Genomic DNA, 17,915 nt, shown 5'->3' on the forward strand with positions numbered 1-17,915 from the left:
AGGATTTGACAAATATAAATGGTGTATAAGTTCAATAATATTTTGGTTTAATTTCTGTTTTTCAATACGTTACCTTTGTTTAATCACCCGTCTTGGTGTAAGGATTTTCAAGTGGGAAGTTAAATATTACCACCTGAAAAAAGTAGCGAGGCGTGCTTTCTTATTGATAGAAGCAAGACAGGTGGCTAATTTTATGGTTCGGTGAGCTCTGCTCCTTTGCTCCGATGGTGTGCGCAATAGGATTGAACGTAATTTACGCCGGGGGTTGAGCTTTTAAAAAGTTTTTAATTGTACACTTGGGGAATTTTAAAAGTGAAGGAAAAATTTCGGAAAAACTCACTAATTCTAATTTTGTAGAAATAATACAATAACAGGTTTTTTCTTTCTTTGGGGATTAAGAAGTTACACTCCTTAAAGCAGCAGTTAATAAACTTAACATTTTTCTTTATTTACGTTAACGAACCCCCGGTAACAACAAAGTTAGATGTTCAATTTTTTTCTGTTACCCCGGCTTTTAAAAATACAATACAAATTTATTAATTCGTTGGATCCTTAGGATTAACTTGGATAGCTGTATCCTCTGTGGCCGGCAGGGTTATTTTAAGATATATTAAACAGGAAGATGAGAAAAAATTATGGAAGAGTTGGATAACCGAGTTAATATCATAAAAGAAAACAGATGCAAAACGATGAAGTACGAAGGCTTGGAATGTGTGGAAGTAGACAGTATAGTCGACACCAGAATTGGAAAGGTTAGCGATTGTGTTTATATATTTTTATTAAAATTCAGTTGATGTTTATTTTTGCGGAAACAAAAAGAGAGAAAGTTGTGTTAGAAATTCTCAGCTGTGAGCCTAGCCGTAAGTGTGTACATTTGATCATGGATATAAATAAAGTTAATGTAGCTAGATATAAACTATGTATGGGTATTAAATTATAAATGTATATGAAAATATTGCAAGTGGGTCTTTCGAAGATTAAGATCTTGTTGCGTATCTAAACGCGAAAGTAAAAGTACGAATTAAAAAGTTTAACTTTTGAAAAGATTTTCTACTTTCAACTTTTATTAAAATAATTAAACGGTCATTATATATTTTTTTCGTCAGTAAAAGCAATTATGTATTCTTAAATAATGCCATTGTGTTCGTGAAAAGGGAAGTGATTAAAACTCAGGGAATATATAAAACAGTTTCATTTTTAGCTATAAAATGTTTGGACAAAAGTGTCCGATGTTTTTTTTACTACCTGGGACACGAAGATTACTTCAGATTTGTGATATGAAGAAGCATTGTACAAATTTCGCTAATGTTACAAATTTTTGACAGTAAATATATTCGTATAATATTTTCTTAGTATTCTATTTGGAAAATTGCATTAAAAAAAACATTTTGTAATGTTCTTTAATATCTAATTACGTTCTAAATTTTGAAGTCTGTGAACTGGTATTATATTGTTCAGCCCTGATTATTATAACGTGGCGCCTGCTTAATAATAATTACGCATCTTTGTGCACGAAGTGATGGGTTATGTCATTTTTATTTTATTGTACTTAACGTTTCTTGGTAGCAAAAAAACGCACCCATTGTACGATTTTGAGGCTGAGATTTTGCTTACAATACGCGGCGTAACAATAGAATATGATCAGCCTGATAAAGGATTTGAAGTTTAGAATTACTAGCTAAAAACAATTATTTTCGATCAACTTTTTCTCTGTTTATATTAGATATACATATATGTTTTTACAAAAAGATAACTTGGACACAATCTATTTCACCAATCCTATGAAATCTTCATCACCATCTATAAATTTCACCCTCTAATTTCCTCTTTTTTAAAAGAAAAAAACGAAAAAAAATTAGAACTGAAAATGTGTTGAAAAAACAAGCACATTCTACCTAGTAAATATATAAGCATAGATTTATGTTTTTATTCTTTCTGTTGAGCATTGTACAGGCTGCTACAAGTTTAATAAGAGTAACTTTATAAGAACAACTTTATAAGAACAACTGAAAATAGCTGACAGAACAACTGTTGCATTTTTTTCAATTTTAAATTTTAGTTTGAAAATTTTTGTAACGTAGTAAAATAATGCTCAGGATATGAGAACAAAAAAACACCTCAGGTTAAAGTGAAATTTCTGTGTTTTTTTTGTATATATAAAGTATATGTCAAGTGATTAGGATGCTACTGCTAATAACGAATCTGTTAACTTATTCTTCATTTTGGTGTCTTGGCATTTGACATTGCATCATACTTGATACGTGTGGTCAGTGTTCTTTTTTCTCTAATTACAAAATTTCTCCTCTAAAACTTCTGAAGTTTGCCTTGGCAGCACTTCAAGTGAGTTTGCATAAGGGAATCGGATATCCCTTAACTTGACATAATGAGGGACACTTTGTTGTGATATGTTTTTTCAAGTCTCCATTGGAATTCTAAACTTTCAAAAGTGGAATGTAGTGTACGTAATTTGTTGGTTTTCTTCAAGAATGATTCAGAAGGAAAGGATTGTTGCTATAGCGACTATATATCTTCTTTCAACAATTTCAATTTTTTCAGCAATCTATCTTTTTTTATTTTTCATATTTTTTAATTGACTCCCATTTTAATCATAAACAAAAAAAGTTTTTACTTAACTTTCTGCAAAATTTCATTAATATAATGTTAAAAAAATAAGGGTTCCATCTCTCGCCAGTAGAAAGATAATTTGTGGTGGTGTTAAAAGTCTTTTTTATGCCAAAAATAAACATAGGTGACTCTTAACATATTCTTAATTTTTTTTAGAGTGCAATTAGAGTAGAATTTTAATTTCAAGTATAAAAAAAATTAAATATATTCGTCTATCTGTTACTCTTTACTTGTTTTTGTTATTTATCTCCTTCTATCCTTTCTCCATATTAGTGATATGTTAAAAACATTTTTTTGATTAGTTCTTAAATTTGTTTTTAACTCCGTTAATCCAAATATTAGACGATATTTATAGGACGACTTTTTCTGTTTATTTATTTCTAATTTTGTTTATCTTTCATAGATCTGTCTTTGTTGAAATTACTCATATTGCGTAGTTATGAGTCGGGATTATCCGAAGTATCAATGAGCTTTTTTTGGTGGTGTTGATAAATAACATTCCTTCGTTACATTTTTAACACTTGTTTATTACTTCATATATTTCCAATAGGATTGCATAAATTTGAATCCGAAATCAAATATATTATCCGTCTGACGGCCATTTTATTTTATTTTACTCAATTCTTTTTCTAAAATTTTAATTTTGATTTATATATACAAAACATTGTAGACACATTATACATATCCTCTTAATGCGTTTATCTTTGTATTAATACGTATTTTTCGTACTAATTATAAACACAATGTATTTCTTTCGAATTTTCTTTTTTTTACATACAGATGTTATTTTAATCAAACTATATATAATTATAACCTATATTTTTTATCTTTTTATAGGATCAAAAAAGATATTATTTTGTCTGTTTTAAAAGCTGGATAGCTGAAGAAAAATTACTTGACTATGAAGATTTAATAAAACAGTTTTGGAAACAGAAACATGGGCAGGAGGTATATGCAATTAGTTTAAAATTCTCTCATTAACTTTACTGAGTGGGGTGGGGCAACAAAATGCGTTCCCCATATTATGTTCTAAGAATTAGCACTAGCTATGACATAAGAACTTGAAGTGTCTCTAATAAGCATCTTTTGACATCACAATTGTTATTTGCGCAATCAGCCAAAAACTGTTAAAAATGACTGTCCTAAAAATATGAGTACGCAAAAAAGCTTAGGGAAAAATATTTTGTTTCAGGCAGATAGAAATAATTAAATGAGATAAATGATGAATGTTTGTGATTGGGAAACTTTATTAAAGGAATTATTAAGAAACCCCCGATATAGTGAACCAAATTCCCCATGGAGTTAGCGTTAAGAAACTCTCTATATAACAACCCCCCCCCAACCACCCCCCCCCCCCCCCCCCCCCATTATCCTCCAATAACGAACCATATTTCGTACCCCGAGCTCAAAAAACCTTGGTAACGAACTCAAAGTACAGAAAATAGAAAACACATTAGGATCCAGAAAAATTCTCCTATCATGATGATACCTTAAGTAGATAAATTTTGGCGAGGATTAAATTTGACGAATTTCGGCGAAATTCGTCAAATTAAATACCCGCTAAAATTTTGATAACTGACTATTCGCCAAATTAAATAGTTGCCAAATTTAACATAATTTACCGTTCGCCAAATTTAAAAAAAATACAATTTTTTTTTAATTAAGAAAAGAAAAATGTTTTTTTTCCCGAAAAAGCGAATTTTTTTTTTATATTCACAATAAGTTTTATGAATAAAATTCATTTCTTTGTGTCATTCGCCAAAATAAATTCCCGCTAAAATAAACACTTTTTTGTATTTGCCAAATTAAATCCTCCCCTAATTTTATAAAATTTATCCTTCGCGAAATTAAATCCCCGCCAAATATTCGATTTTGGTCATTCGCCAAATTAAATACTCGCCAAAATTTATCCACTAAGGTAATAGACAATTTTATCCTGGATAAGCATCTTCTACATTAGTTACATGGCTTTGAATGTAGCTAATCTAGAAACTTCTGCGCAAACAAAACAACTAATGCTTGTAAAGACATTACATATGCATCATGTAAACAAATTCTCGAACGTCTTCTGCTAATTTGAATTCTGGTTTTGGACAGAATCCTAGCTGAGAATACGAATTTAAAGCACACTGAATTTTATTATATCGATTATATTATAGTTATATCGAGAGTCCACTGTACCTTGAGGGATTTAATTTTCACGAGAAGTAATTTTCAATATTTCCTGGTTCTTTCAGTATTTGAGGAAAGTGATAATTTCGCTTTGGGATTCTTTATAACTTTAATTCTCCTATCTCTGTTGCAGGATGGACAAAAATTCGAGTATATGAGCGATGAAGAATCGCACTCAGATAAGGAAAATAAGTACAAGACACCGGATGATTGTACCTCAAATAGAACACCAACGTTTGTGTCGAAGGAATTTTCCAGGGAAAATAATGTTGACCAGTTGCAAAATGAGAATGACTGTGCGATTAGTGATTTGCAAGTTGATGTTTTGCAGACAGATCATGACGATGTCAGTTTGTATTCTGATAAATTGTCACCCGCTCAAGAAATATTTGCAAATAAAAGTTACAACAAACTGCCAGAAAACGAAGTTCCTGTTCAGGAAACCCAAGGATCAGACGAAGATGGTGATCTTTCTGATAACACAAATGATGATTCCTCAATGCAACTTAACAATTCAACCGAGTACTCTGATGCGATCACAGCTAATGATGAAAAGTCAAATAAAGATCTTCTCAGTTATAATAACGAGCAGAAAGACGACTTTCGACCATCTTCTAGTACCAGTGATCATCATCCAATTAAGAAAAGAAAGACGTTGGATGATATTGTCAGAAAAATATCAGGTACAAATGATCAACCCGCCGAAAAAAGAAGCTGTATTGATGACGTGTTCTCTAATCGTTTGCAAACCTTAGACGAAACTTTGCTAACCAATGAAGTAAAAGCTGAGGAGAAAGAGCAAGAAGACCTGCAAAAAGAAATGCATGGTGCTGATACATACTTCGAAATACCATCAGGTAACAGGCTTTCTAACTTCCACCATGGCGTTAGTTTTAAAATTTGTTTAAGTAATTATATACCTCACTTCTTCCTGTATTAGAAAGTAACTTTATCACTAATATTTTTCCAAATGTTCTTCATTTCTATGTGGTACAATAACGTGTTTATACAAGGTTTTTTTTAAAAACAAGCGTGCAGTTTTTACATTCCACATTTTGTGAAATAACTTTTCCTTCTTTTACTATAACTATTCTAAATATTTTTATTTCGTGAGTTTATCATATTCATCATATTTTTTATACTTAATCCCCAGGTGACAAGTTATCTCCAAATACCAACGGAAATGGAAAAAACGTTTATTGGTCTGGCGGAAAAGCATTTAAAAAGTCGAGTCGTGCGTACAAATGCCCCTGCTGTGATGCCCAGTGTCCTTCAGAAGAAATGCTTTTTGAACATACACAAACACACACGACCTTTCCTTGCCAATTCTGTAACGAAGTGCTTCAATCACTGGCCGAATACGCTGAACACCAAAAATTGCATAATAACAAATACACTTGCAGGATTTGCAATGATGAGTTCAGAACCATTGCTGGTTTTGAAATGCACAGAATTAGTGTGCATAAACCAAGACTGAAATATGAAAAATGTCGAATGTGCTCCATGCTTTATTCAGATCCTGTCCAGCTGCGTCGTCACGAGAAGTTGCATCTTCCTCCCCACCTTAGATCCTCTGATGAAAATGAGCGCCCACCACCTCCACCTTTGTATAGGCGAGAAAACGGTGGCCCTCCTCCTTTGATACAAGATGATATTCGAGAATTTCCACAGTATCAAAGCAGAAGTGACTCTAATTACGCATGGAATAGTTATCATGATAAACCACGTAACGAGACTCTCCATGAGAGAAATGGGCGCCACGAAGTAGAGGATTCCCAGCGAGTAACAAGCCACGAAAATGAAGGATCTGCTATCCGTAATCCTATTCGAAATCTGCTTGGTAAAATCCATCATTCCCAACAATCATTCGAATTTGACAGACACCCACATTCATCTTTTCGTCCTTTTTCCAAACACCGACGCGATGGTGAAGATGAAAACAAAAGTTACCATGACGGTACTCAAGGACTACCTTATCCAGTGCGTGTTCCCAACCACCTGCCTGTTCGTGTAAAAGATGAAAATACTCATAATGAAGAAAGAGATAGCCAGCATTTCCGAGAGCTTGTTTATCGTTGTGCATTATGCAACAAATCTTTTGGAAAGAAAGAAACATTTGACATTCATTGGAGATCTGCGCATGCTGACACCCCCGTCTTCGCTTGTGACATATGCAAGGAAACGTTTTATAGCAAAGAAGTATTCGAGTCTCATATGAACTCCCACGTCAACCAAGACTTCGTTTGTGGAGTCTGTAAAAGAGTGTTTGACCAGAGGTCCAGTTACGAAACTCACATGCGCTTACATTCGATGGAACGCCAATTCCAATGTCAAGTCTGTGCTCGGTCATTTTCTTTACGAGAGAATCTGGAACGCCACATGTCATTACACGCAGAAGTACCAACGTGGCGTTGCAATTTTTGTCCGGAGACATTTCGACGTCCCGGTTTATTAGAGAGCCATGTTGCACAACATCATGCCCGGCAAATGGAAGATCTGCGAAGACAAAACGAAAACATCACCAATTCTAAAAACCAGCATTCTAATGGGAGCCCAGGAAGTCCTATTTATCACAAGTATCCTACGAAGCTTCCATCTGATGCAAACATCCAAAATATTTCGCAAGATCAGTTTTACCCTAATCGACACCATTATATTGATGACTCGAAAATATTCATTTATGATCCTAAAATGGCCAATTCGGTTGATGGTCCCCGTAATATACCATTGCCACTTTCTTCTAGTGATTCAAACTTGTTTCTCAAAGAAAAAATGGAAGAATCGAAGCAATCCTTAATAAAGTTGGCGCCTGCTGTTTCACAGCCTCATTATAGCTCTGTGAAGAAAGTTTCGCCGCCACCGGCTGCACACCACAATATGAAATGTGAACAATGTGGGGAGGAATTCACATCTTCGTCGTTGTTTGAAATACACCTGCGATCGCACGTTCAAGAAGTATTCAATTGTCCAAAATGTCCAAGAACTTTTACGAAAAGAAGTGTATACGATACGCACGTTCAATCTCATGATACGAGTAAATCGCATAACTGCCCGTATTGTCAGCGTTCGTTCTCTATGAAAGGTAATTTGCGAAGACATATTCGAATCCACACCAACGAAGCACCTTACGAATGTCCAATTTGTTTCCAACGGTTCCGTCGTTCTGACGGTTTGAAAGGACATATTAAAAGGCACGAAACAATGGGAGAGAGTGCCCCAACAGATATGGTACCCTCCCAAGCGTCTGCTTAGAAAGACAATTTGAAAAAAGAAATGTAATAGATGTATATGTTGTAAAAATATTGCGATTCTGTGTTCTTTATTGAATTCTAAGAGGAAAAAAGTTATTTATTAAAAAAATGTATTTATATATAGCTGTATCATTTTGTTTAAACAATTTTATATATTGTTAATATGCATATTCTATATAAACAGTACTAATTTTCGCGATTTTTGCGGATTTTTACCCGCGAAATATTCTTCACGATACTATTTGCGATAATTAATAACCGCAAAAAAAGCAACAAGAAATACCATTAATTCATAAAAATTTTATGTCAGAGTAATAAAAAAGCAGGATCTAAAAGTGTATACTTTTGTAAATGTTTTGTGGAGAAAATACTTTTCGTAACATTTTAGCGCGATAATATTTACCCGCGTAAAAACATTAGTACCATAAGGGATTTATGTTTTGAAAAATTTGGTTTTTAATGCGTTTATGTTTTAGTATCTTGTCTGTAGGTGTGATACCCGTTGGTTTAAAAAATTTAGCCTTTAAAAAGACTGTTTTATGATTTTGCTTGAGCGAATCTGATTTATTTATAATTTGTTTTGTCTAAACGGACTTTATCCGGAGTCTCAGAATCGGGAAATATAAGGTATAGGGCATCCAGGACTATTGTTTTCGGGTGGTAAGGTGGTAACACTCGAAGATATTTTTAAATTTGAGAGGTTGAATATTATCTGTAACTTCCTTTACGCAAGTTATTGTACCAAAAAAAATTGAATATCTTATCGGTAAAAAAACGTCGGCGAAAAGTGACCAAAATTTTTGGCTAAGTGAATATTTTTTTGCTGACTAAATTTTTGCCGCCTTTTTTATTAGCGACCAAACTTTTTTGTCGACATTTTTTTTGTCGACCAAACTTTTTTTCCGACCACCTTAATTCCGTTTTTTCTTTCTTGTTGCCAATTTTTATCAGTTTATGCAATTATTCTTTGTTAGTGACTAAATTCAAAATCTTACTCGGCAAAAAGTGACTAAATTCAAAATCTTACTCGGCAAAAAGTGACTAAATTCAAAATCTTACTTGGCAAAAAGGGACTAAATTTAAAAATTTAGTCGGCAAAAAGTGACTAAATTCAAAAATTTACTCGGCAAAAAGTAACTAAATTTTGTCCAAGTGAGTAATGTTTTTGCCGACTTTTTATTTTTGCCGACTAATTTTTTTGCCGATTAGGTATGCTTCAACTTTCCTTCAATACATGTGCGGCAAGTGTCCCAAAAAATATGTCCAGTATAGTTGTAAACGAAGCGTGTCGATTCTTTTTTACGATAGATATTATTGGACAAATTTATATATTATCTTTTGTTTGGATGTTTTTTGAGAAATAAAAATTCTATATTTAATACATCTTGTCCTGATATATGTAGCCTCATTACCAATTATATATTTAATTTTTGAACTACACAATTGTTTTGTAACAATTACTTGAATTCTAACCAGGCTGGTCATTATTTTTATTTCTCTGTCACTAAACAATACACTTATTGTTTCTAACCTGAAATCCCAACCTGATATCCTCCTACAGTAACTTGTATTACGCTGAACGTTTATTGTCAGTGGACGCTTGTGCTCTTCACCGTCATGCTTTTCTCACATCCTACATTGTCATCTAATACTACAAATCTAGCGTAGCTTGATCAACGTCACTGTACCAACTTGGAAAACATTGAATGGGTCATTATCGAGCTCTGGCAAAATTAAGTTGTGGCTTAAATTATACAAAAATAACACCTGTTTTCGTTTGCCATATTTTTTCAAATAAGCGCACAGTTTGATTTGGTCATTTGACGCTATTTCAAACTTTTCTTATCAACGGTGGACGCTTCTCTATAATAATACGGATATTTTGTCTGTCTGTGACTTTTGCAAAGTGAATTATATCTTATATAATAATTCCTTCGCGTGAGTAAAACTGTGAGTCCACGACACGGAAATCACGGGTCCCTTTCTTATGACGTGGCCTTTACGCTAAAATTTACCAAGTTAAAAAAAAACGCAAAGCAGGGGGTTACTATTTAAACTTTTAATTCTCTTTTCCTATTACTTTAAAAAATACTTTAAAAAACTTTATTAAAACTAATTTTTAATTTATTTTTAAATGTTTTTATATGTTTTTTTTGTTTTAAAAGCCCCGTGGTTGTTATAGATAAAATAATATAATTTTACCCCCGGTTTACAATGTGCGCGCCGTATCTAACGGAAACAAGTTGTTTCTCAACTGAAAAAGGAAACCGAAGCGAAGAACGTTGTCTCTTTTTTAAAGTAATTGTTTCAAACAATGTTTACTCATAATAAGGTTAACTTAAACCTGATTTTTGTGTTCTGGGACCGAGGTTACTTCCTTTTATAAAAAATCTATCGAATTTGAATATGAATGTAATTCGAATCTAAAATGTAAAAGAAGAAACTGTTGTTGTCGAACGAAGTTGGTGTTGTTAGTTAGAAATACTTTTTTTAAAAAAATAAAAAATGTACGATGATATAACAAAGAGAATATTACTACAAAGAGAATTGATTGAAAATGTATCAAGTATCTAGAGAACGCTAGCAAGCTACCTACTGAGAAAGCGGAAGAAAAAGCAGGTGTGTTGTTTAAATTATTTAGTAGAGAAATGAAGTTGGGTGTATAACGATATTTTAGCCGGTTCTTTCAGAGCTAAATTTTTCCTTAAATATTAAGTTTGTTATTGTGTCTTGAGTCGGAAACTATTTTCTTTAAGCCCTTATTTTGCAAGATATACTCTGAAAAATGGGTGAGAAGTTTAGAATATCCTAAAAATATGTCTAAGCTTAAAGGTTCCCTCCGACGTTTTAATGATGCTACCTAATAATGTCCTATTCATATAAGTATTAAAGAAAATAACATTCGTTTTTTACAGAAAAGTTTAGTACAGCAAATAATTGTAAATAAACTTTCAAATTTTGAGCTACCTCACTTCATGTGGCTTTATCATGCTCACGCTTCTTCTCGAACTTTGAAATTCATAATGGCTGCATAATTGACGTCACAAGGACCAAAGAATTATAGGATACCTCACGGTGATATATTCTACTGACTAATTCATGTTTAGAATGCCTTGTTGATATGTTTCGAAGTATTAAGTATTTATGAGATATAGAAGATTCATTAGCGCTAGAAAAAAAATTTTTTGTTTGCTTAATGCAGAATTATTTGTTTTCCTTTTAAAAGCAACACGTTTGTTAAGTACTGTAATCTTCGGATGAGTCGGAATCAAAATATTCTAACGTTGTACTTGGCTTCCAGTTTAAACCTAAACGTAAGGGGGATTTATCGGACTCATCGTGGGTGACATATGACAGTGATAGCGATGGGCAAATAGCAGAATTAAGGATTAACCTTGACGCTACGTCGTGGTGTAAATGCAACAATTGCCGTCAAATGAGCTCTGAAACTGAATGTTTTTGCTGTCACGAACTGGAATCAAGACATATGTATAACCTACAAGGTGTGTACTTTTTAGCGGGATATACGAAACATTATATGTTGATTATTAAGTTATTAAAAATATATTCTTTAGAAATAAACTGTATAGTCAATCATGAAGATTTCGAGTCGATTGTTTTAAGGAAAGGAAATCTCTGGACTGCTTTGGTTGGAATGTATGATAGAGAATCGACGTATCTTCCTCCAAGAAATGACGTTCCCAATAAGTAAGTAGATGTTGTTCCAGTCAAAACACGCTGTTTATAGAAATATGGGTTATAAGAACATAAGTTTGATATTTCAGGTTAACATTTTTCTTTTAGAACATGCTATGCTGCTTACCGACAGTTCACGTGGTGGGTTCACAACAGACTTGGCAAATCTGTGCGAAGGGTCATCCCGTCATGTGCAGAGACAAAAATTCGTGATGCTTATCCAGAGCCTGACGGGGTATACACAGGATATATGGAAGGGCGTGTAGTTCCTGAAAATGAGTTAACATGGGTTTTCCATGATGCCGAAAATGTATTTTAACTTAATTAAAAAAATAAAAAAAATAAAAAAATAATATGTACAAATTACATAAAATAAAAAGTAAAACAAAATTATGTCATTTGTGAGTATTTAATTGAGTTTTCAAAAATATGCTCTCTACAGGGCCTTTCGGCAGGGGTAATAAAGGCTCGTTTTTTTCCCGGACGGCAATTACAGGTGCCTTTCACCTACCAATTATATTAACCCATAAAATCACGTGACTTAGTCTTCTTTAGCAACAAGACAGCACATTTTTTTCCCTTTCCTTTTCACCTCGCTAATAATCTTTCGTGGTTTGTTATCAATCACTAACCAAATCTGTTAAGCATGGTCAACAAACAAATCGAGAAAGAATTATTTAGAGGTAACCCTTTCGTTATAAACAGACCCTTCGTAATGACTGACCGCTTACGCCAGGTCGGGTTGTTTTGATTCTATCACGGATCAATTTCATTACCCGAGCAGAAAGCGGTATAAGAAACAAGGCCTGTGCGTCTGATGAAGCCCTTGTTTCTTAGGTCATCCCTTTACCCACACAACATCCTTTCTTAATACGATACTTCGAATCCTCCACTGGAGAGTAGGGACATCCAATCAAAAATCATGTTTACAATATGAAAAAGAAAATATTTTTAAAGCTAATTAGAATTGTGATAGCGGAACAACTTCTTTATAATTAATTTCATATAGAAATCTCGCTTCGTCGTTTTCATGCTGCAAGACGGTGTGGTTTTGGCTCTTGTGACGTCAGAAGGTATCCTGATGTTTTTTCAAGATTTTGAAGCGTGTTTTTAATGCTGCAATAATGGCGGTCGAACCACAAGGTTTTATGAAAACATGGAATAAGTAAATCGTGTTTATGCTTTTATTTTGCAAGTAAATCATTAAATAATACTTTTTTCTATAATGTTTTAATGGTTTCTTTCGGTTAAGATGAACTTGTTATAACGTCGGAGGCAACCTTTAATAGTTTGTTAATATGAACATTTGTATGACGCACAAAACTGATTAGAAGTTTACTTTTTTATTGTATATCAAACGAACTGAACTTTTTTGTGTCCAAGCACTAGGCCGTTACAGGTAGTAGAAATTATCATTAGCTACCTATAGTAAGTAACTTATAGCATGCTTTATTTTATTAACACGTTATATATTTTCAGGCCATAGTCATGCTAAGAACATAATGAGAATAATGAGAATAGCATTTGTCAAAAAAGTTAAGAACATCAGACTTAAACTAAAACGCACTTTTCTTATAAAAACAGCGTGTATATCCTAGAGAAAAATTTACATAAACTGTAAAAAGTAATTTTTCTGTTGATACTTTTTTTAAGAGTACAGACTGTGTGATTCAGTGTTGATGTCATTATAAAAATCCTAAACTTAAATTCTAAACTTAAATCAATGTTTACATCTGTTACGTTACCGTTTGAAAGTTATTCGATTCTTAAATTCGAAATTATAATTATTATTATTCCGAATTTTTATACAGGTTATAGCCACTTCAGTGTTTCAAATACTGTTATCAATATGGGTCCTGTGTTCGGGATGTATACATTAAGTATACACCGGCATTACCTACCCAATGTCCCTCACATGGCATGGGTTGTAGTAAAGACACTTGCTAAACATAACCGCGCTGTGGACCGAACCACGGACTTTGTGATTACGAAGCGAACTCCATAATCACAAGGCCACGCTGCATTGCTATCTTCTTTGATTTTATGCGTGATTTTCTTGATTATAAGTTTGGGTCTGTTCTTTTAATATTTTGGATTGAAATATTCGATAGATATACAATATACCAAATAATTCAAGTTTTTATATTTCTCTTTAATGTGTTTTTAACTATTAATTTCTTATATTTTGAGTATAACTTTGGATGAATAGCTGATTTTGTATGACTTAATGAAAAATGTTGGATTTTTTTTGTTTGATATCCCTTTTTTTCCTGGTGTACTTCTGGAATGGCAAAGCAAGTATAAAGTTTTAGCGTATTTCTCTTTTTAGGTAACGGTTGTTAGACGTCTTTGATTTTGTTGGACATTTTCCATTTCTTTTTCTGTTGTTGTTGTTGTACCTGCTTATATTTTCAACGTTTTGGTTTCAACAGGTATAAATATAAAGCAATGCAGACTGTAAGCAACCTCGATCCTAGGGCTTTTTCTTTCTCTTTTCCGTCCTGTTATAAAAAGAGACAAAGAGCCGAGGTTGGGTTGTAAGTTTTAAAAATTCAAATTACCATATGCTGTATGTTTTTGTTTGGTATCCCTTACATCAGTTTAATGAGAGATTCAGTAGATTCTCCCACGGGTATTCAGCTAGTTCTTCACTATTTTCTGGGATAAAGTCTGTAAAACATCGCCCATAAAATTGTTCTGTAATTTACCAAACTTTAATGTTAAAATAATATTAACGTTAAAGGAAAGTATAATAACCTAAGAGAAACCATTACAGTGCAATTAAAACTTTGAGGCCAAATAACTTGGAAACGAGGTGGTGACGTCAATGATTTTTTACCGCGAATCCGTTTCCGAATGAACGGATTAATGACGTCATCAAAAAACCTTTAAATCCTAATATCTCTGCAACCGTTTGTCAAAAGTACATGATCCAATACATTTTCAATATAACAACATTAAACGTAGCCGAGAAGAATATAATAGGAATCTGTTACAAGAGAACAACTTGAATCCAAGGAAATTTTGGAACATCAGAAAAAAATTGTTTCCAACGAAGAGTAAAGCAAATTTCGCTTCAACCACGTGCAACAAGGCAGAAAATATTGCAAAGGCAAATACGTTTTGTGATTACTTCTCGACAATAGTGAAGACATTAAAATCTAGTGTATCTTTATTAAATTATTATGTCTGGAAGACTCCGCATTACATCGCTCAACGAACTGTTAAAATTTTCAGAATGGAATATGTATCTAAGCTTTATATTGAAAAAGATAAAATCGTTTGAACATAAAAAGCCACTGGGTTAGATGAGTTACCAACCAAACTTCTTAAAGACTGTGCACATATCATCAGCAAACCACTATTCCACATCATCAATTTATCATTGAGAACTGGACAAGTACCATATATCTGGAAATCAGCCAAAATAACACCTGTTTGTAAGTCAGGTAATATTAACAAACCAGACAGTTGCCGACCGATTTCTGTTTTACCAGCCCTCTCAAAAGTACTCGAAAAGGCAGTCCATATCCAGCTAAGCGGGTATCTCGAAGCCAACCAACTCTTATCGGAGTTTCAATTTGGATATCGTTCAAATAGGTCTACATCGACCGCGGGAGCATTGTTTGTTGGCAACATCAAAAAGGAAGTTGATAATGGAAAGTTAACGGGAGCTGTATTTATTGACTTAACTAAAGCGTTCGACACTATAAGTCATGCTGTTTTATTGTAAAAGCTTTAAAGTTACGGTGTTATAGACAATGAACTGTCATGGTTCACTGATTATCTCATCAGTCCGTGTCAATAAAGAACAGCTTATCATCTTCAATGCCAGTGTTCAATGGTGTTCCACAATGCTTAATTTTGGGGCCATTGTTATTCGTAATATTTTTCAACGATCTGCCTGACGTATTACAAAATTGTAGAGTGATAAAATACGCAGATGACACTGTTGTCTACTTTTCACACTCGAAAAAATCGGTGTTCATGTCAACCCTTACAAAAGAACTTTCAAATATATCTTCATACTTAGATTTAAATGAACTTATAATCAATCTAAAAAAGGGTAAAACTGAAGTCGTGCTTATTGGAACAGCTAAACGTTTATCGCTAAATACTGACGACTTCACTGTTAATTATAGAGACCCTCAAATCAACCATGTTGACTCTTACACATATCTAGGAATTTTAATTGACAGTACACTAAACTTCAGCTAGCAGTTTGATAGATCATACCTTGGAGGAAAGAATACGCAAGGAGAAACAACTTCATTTCTGTACGCTTTAAATGTATTGAATTTTCTATTGTTTTTAATTTCAAAAGAATCAGTGCGTGAGGTGCTCGACCGAGTCTTTTTCGCAAAAAAATGATCAAATTCCATATTCTCCTTTAATAGGGGCTAACTTTTTTCTATTGAAATCGGACTGTAACACGCTGAAGGCACGTGATTATTGTGTGGAAAGTGTGCCTAATATAAGTCGGTAAACATTGCTGTTAAAAACTTCAACAATACGTTTGGAAATAAGCGTTTAACCATGATATTAACCTATTTTTGCAGGCTTGAGTATACCACTTTGATCATGAAAAACAATATAGATAGATATGCGCCGGACGAGTGCCGACAAAATGTGTGCTGGATTAATGTTTATTCTAACTAAAGAAATAACTTCTTATAACAGAACGTCGTTTTAAAACGAGATATAAACTTTTTCTTTTTGTTTACAAAAATGTCGAGCATGTGCTTCCTCGCTAATTATGTTAACATAAAAACAAAAGAAATTTTACCGATTTCAATATGGCTTCTTGTTTTGATAATATTATCAAATTCGTCATCAAATTATCTAATTGTTTTTATAACCAATCATAGTTGCTAATTGTTATTCACGAATAATTTAGTCACACAACCGCCAAAATTTCAAATTAAGTTTCTATACAGACACCTGCTAGAACCTCACGCAGTGTTTCAATAGAATTAAAAGAGTTGTTTCTCCTTCCGTATTCTTTCCTCCAAGATCATACAAAAAATCCAGTTCGAGAATCAGACTGCTTGAAAGAATTAGGCCTAACATCACTTCAAAAATAGCTGGAATGATCTATCGGTTGAGGATTCTACGTGTTTTTACTTACTTACGTATTCAGGCCTCAAATAAAAGCGAGGCGTTATTTCACAACCTTTCACAGCTACCAAGGGTTTTTCAGTCTCCAGTTACTGGCAGTTTGTGATGCGAAACACAATTTTACATTCGTGGATGTTGGACAATATGGATCCAATAATGATTGCTCCGTACTTGTTAACTCCAATATCGCTTATGTCATTGGAGATTTCCTCCTCTACAAGTAGATTGATTGTTTTCCTGCACATGATGCTCATTCAACGACTGAGCGTGTGAATGTTTTCAAAACAAAACAACGAAGTATTTAATTAATCTTTCTCACAACACATTCGAGTGTTTTTTGAATTTCGAATTCTTTTTTGAAATTAGAATTTCAAATGTCGGCATTTGACATAAATCCTTTGCTCTTAGCGATAGGTCTATTTTAAAAAAAAAACGATAGAAATGATTTTTTTTTTATCGTTTACCAAAATAGACCCATATTCTAAAAATTAAAACCAAAAAAACGATAAAAGATAAGCGATGGAACAAATTCCGTGTCCTTTTAGCAAGTTCTAAAATTTTAGCGATAGAACGAACAAAGCGATGATAGCTTCTATCGCTTGCCAGTGGACGCAACGCTTAAGAATGTTTTTTTCATTGTGTCCAAAAATCTTCAGTAAAACTGAGATTTTTCCCGAAACACGCTACTCAAATCTTAAAGGAAAATCCGGCAAAATTTGCAAATTCGGCGACAAATTAGTTGCGAAATATTTTTTTGACTTTCATGTAAATGAAAAACATGTGGGAAATTTAAATGTAAGCACTCTTTCGGGTATTAAAAACCAGACAGTTTCCAGTAACAAGTTTTTTTAAGAATAAACACTAAATATAGCGTTCTGATTGGTTTAAGGTTTTAAGCTGAAAAAAGTAGGAACCGCTTCTACTTTTTGGAAAAGCAAATTTTTCGAAGCAAAATCAAAGCAAAGAAAACTACGCATGCTCAGATACATTTCGCGGGGAATTTGCCGTTTAATTCGCTTCGTGAAAATGTCCTATTATATTGTCACAAGACAT

At 33.3% G+C, this 17,915-nt stretch overlaps 2 protein-coding genes across 2 annotated transcripts; both read left to right on the forward strand.

Moving 5' to 3' along the window:
* The first annotated feature begins 519 nt into the window (after positions 1 to 519).
* Positions 520 to 8,210, forward strand: LOC130646129 (zinc finger protein 91-like). The gene is made up of 4 exons (XM_057452268.1): positions 520 to 752; positions 3,463 to 3,573; positions 4,931 to 5,654; positions 5,951 to 8,210. Exons 1-4 carry the CDS (start codon positions 636 to 638, stop codon positions 8,047 to 8,049), a joined length of 3,051 nt encoding a protein of 1,016 aa, XP_057308251.1. The 5' UTR covers positions 520 to 635; the 3' UTR covers positions 8,050 to 8,210.
* A 4,180-nt stretch (positions 8,211 to 12,390) lies between these two features.
* On the forward strand, positions 12,391 to 16,968 carry LOC130646126 (uncharacterized). Its single transcript, XM_057452265.1, has 11 exons — positions 12,391 to 12,480; positions 12,754 to 12,817; positions 12,997 to 13,032; positions 13,224 to 13,331; positions 13,556 to 13,613; positions 14,177 to 14,201; positions 14,345 to 14,412; positions 14,712 to 14,991; positions 15,190 to 15,473; positions 15,671 to 15,905; positions 16,885 to 16,968. The coding sequence occupies exons 1-11, from the start codon at positions 12,391 to 12,393 to the stop codon at positions 16,966 to 16,968; spliced, it is 1,332 nt and encodes a 443-aa protein (XP_057308248.1).
* Positions 16,969 to 17,915: the final 947 nt, after the last annotated feature.

The sequence above is a fragment of the Hydractinia symbiolongicarpus genome, chromosome 5, assembly GCF_029227915.1.
Source record: "Hydractinia symbiolongicarpus strain clone_291-10 chromosome 5, HSymV2.1, whole genome shotgun sequence".
Lineage (NCBI taxonomy): Eukaryota > Metazoa > Cnidaria > Hydrozoa > Anthoathecata > Hydractiniidae > Hydractinia > Hydractinia symbiolongicarpus.

Coding starts and splice junctions, on each gene's coding strand:
- LOC130646126 (XM_057452265.1), top strand. CDS start 12,391: ATGGTCAACAAACAAATCGAGAAAGAATTATTTAGAGGTAACCCTTTC. Junction 13,332..13,555: donor TTTTCTTATAAAAACAGCGT/GTATATCCTAGA, acceptor ATTTTTATACAG/GTTATAGCCACTTCAGTGTT. Junction 13,614..14,176: donor ATGGGTCCTGTGTTCGGGAT/GTATACATTAAG, acceptor TGGTTTCAACAG/GTATAAATATAAAGCAATGC.
- LOC130646129 (XM_057452268.1), top strand. CDS start 636: ATGGAAGAGTTGGATAACCGAGTTAATATCATAAAAGAAAACAGATGC. Junction 753..3,462: donor TCGACACCAGAATTGGAAAG/GTTAGCGATTGT, acceptor ATCTTTTTATAG/GATCAAAAAAGATATTATTT. Junction 5,655..5,950: donor ATACTTCGAAATACCATCAG/GTAACAGGCTTT, acceptor CTTAATCCCCAG/GTGACAAGTTATCTCCAAAT.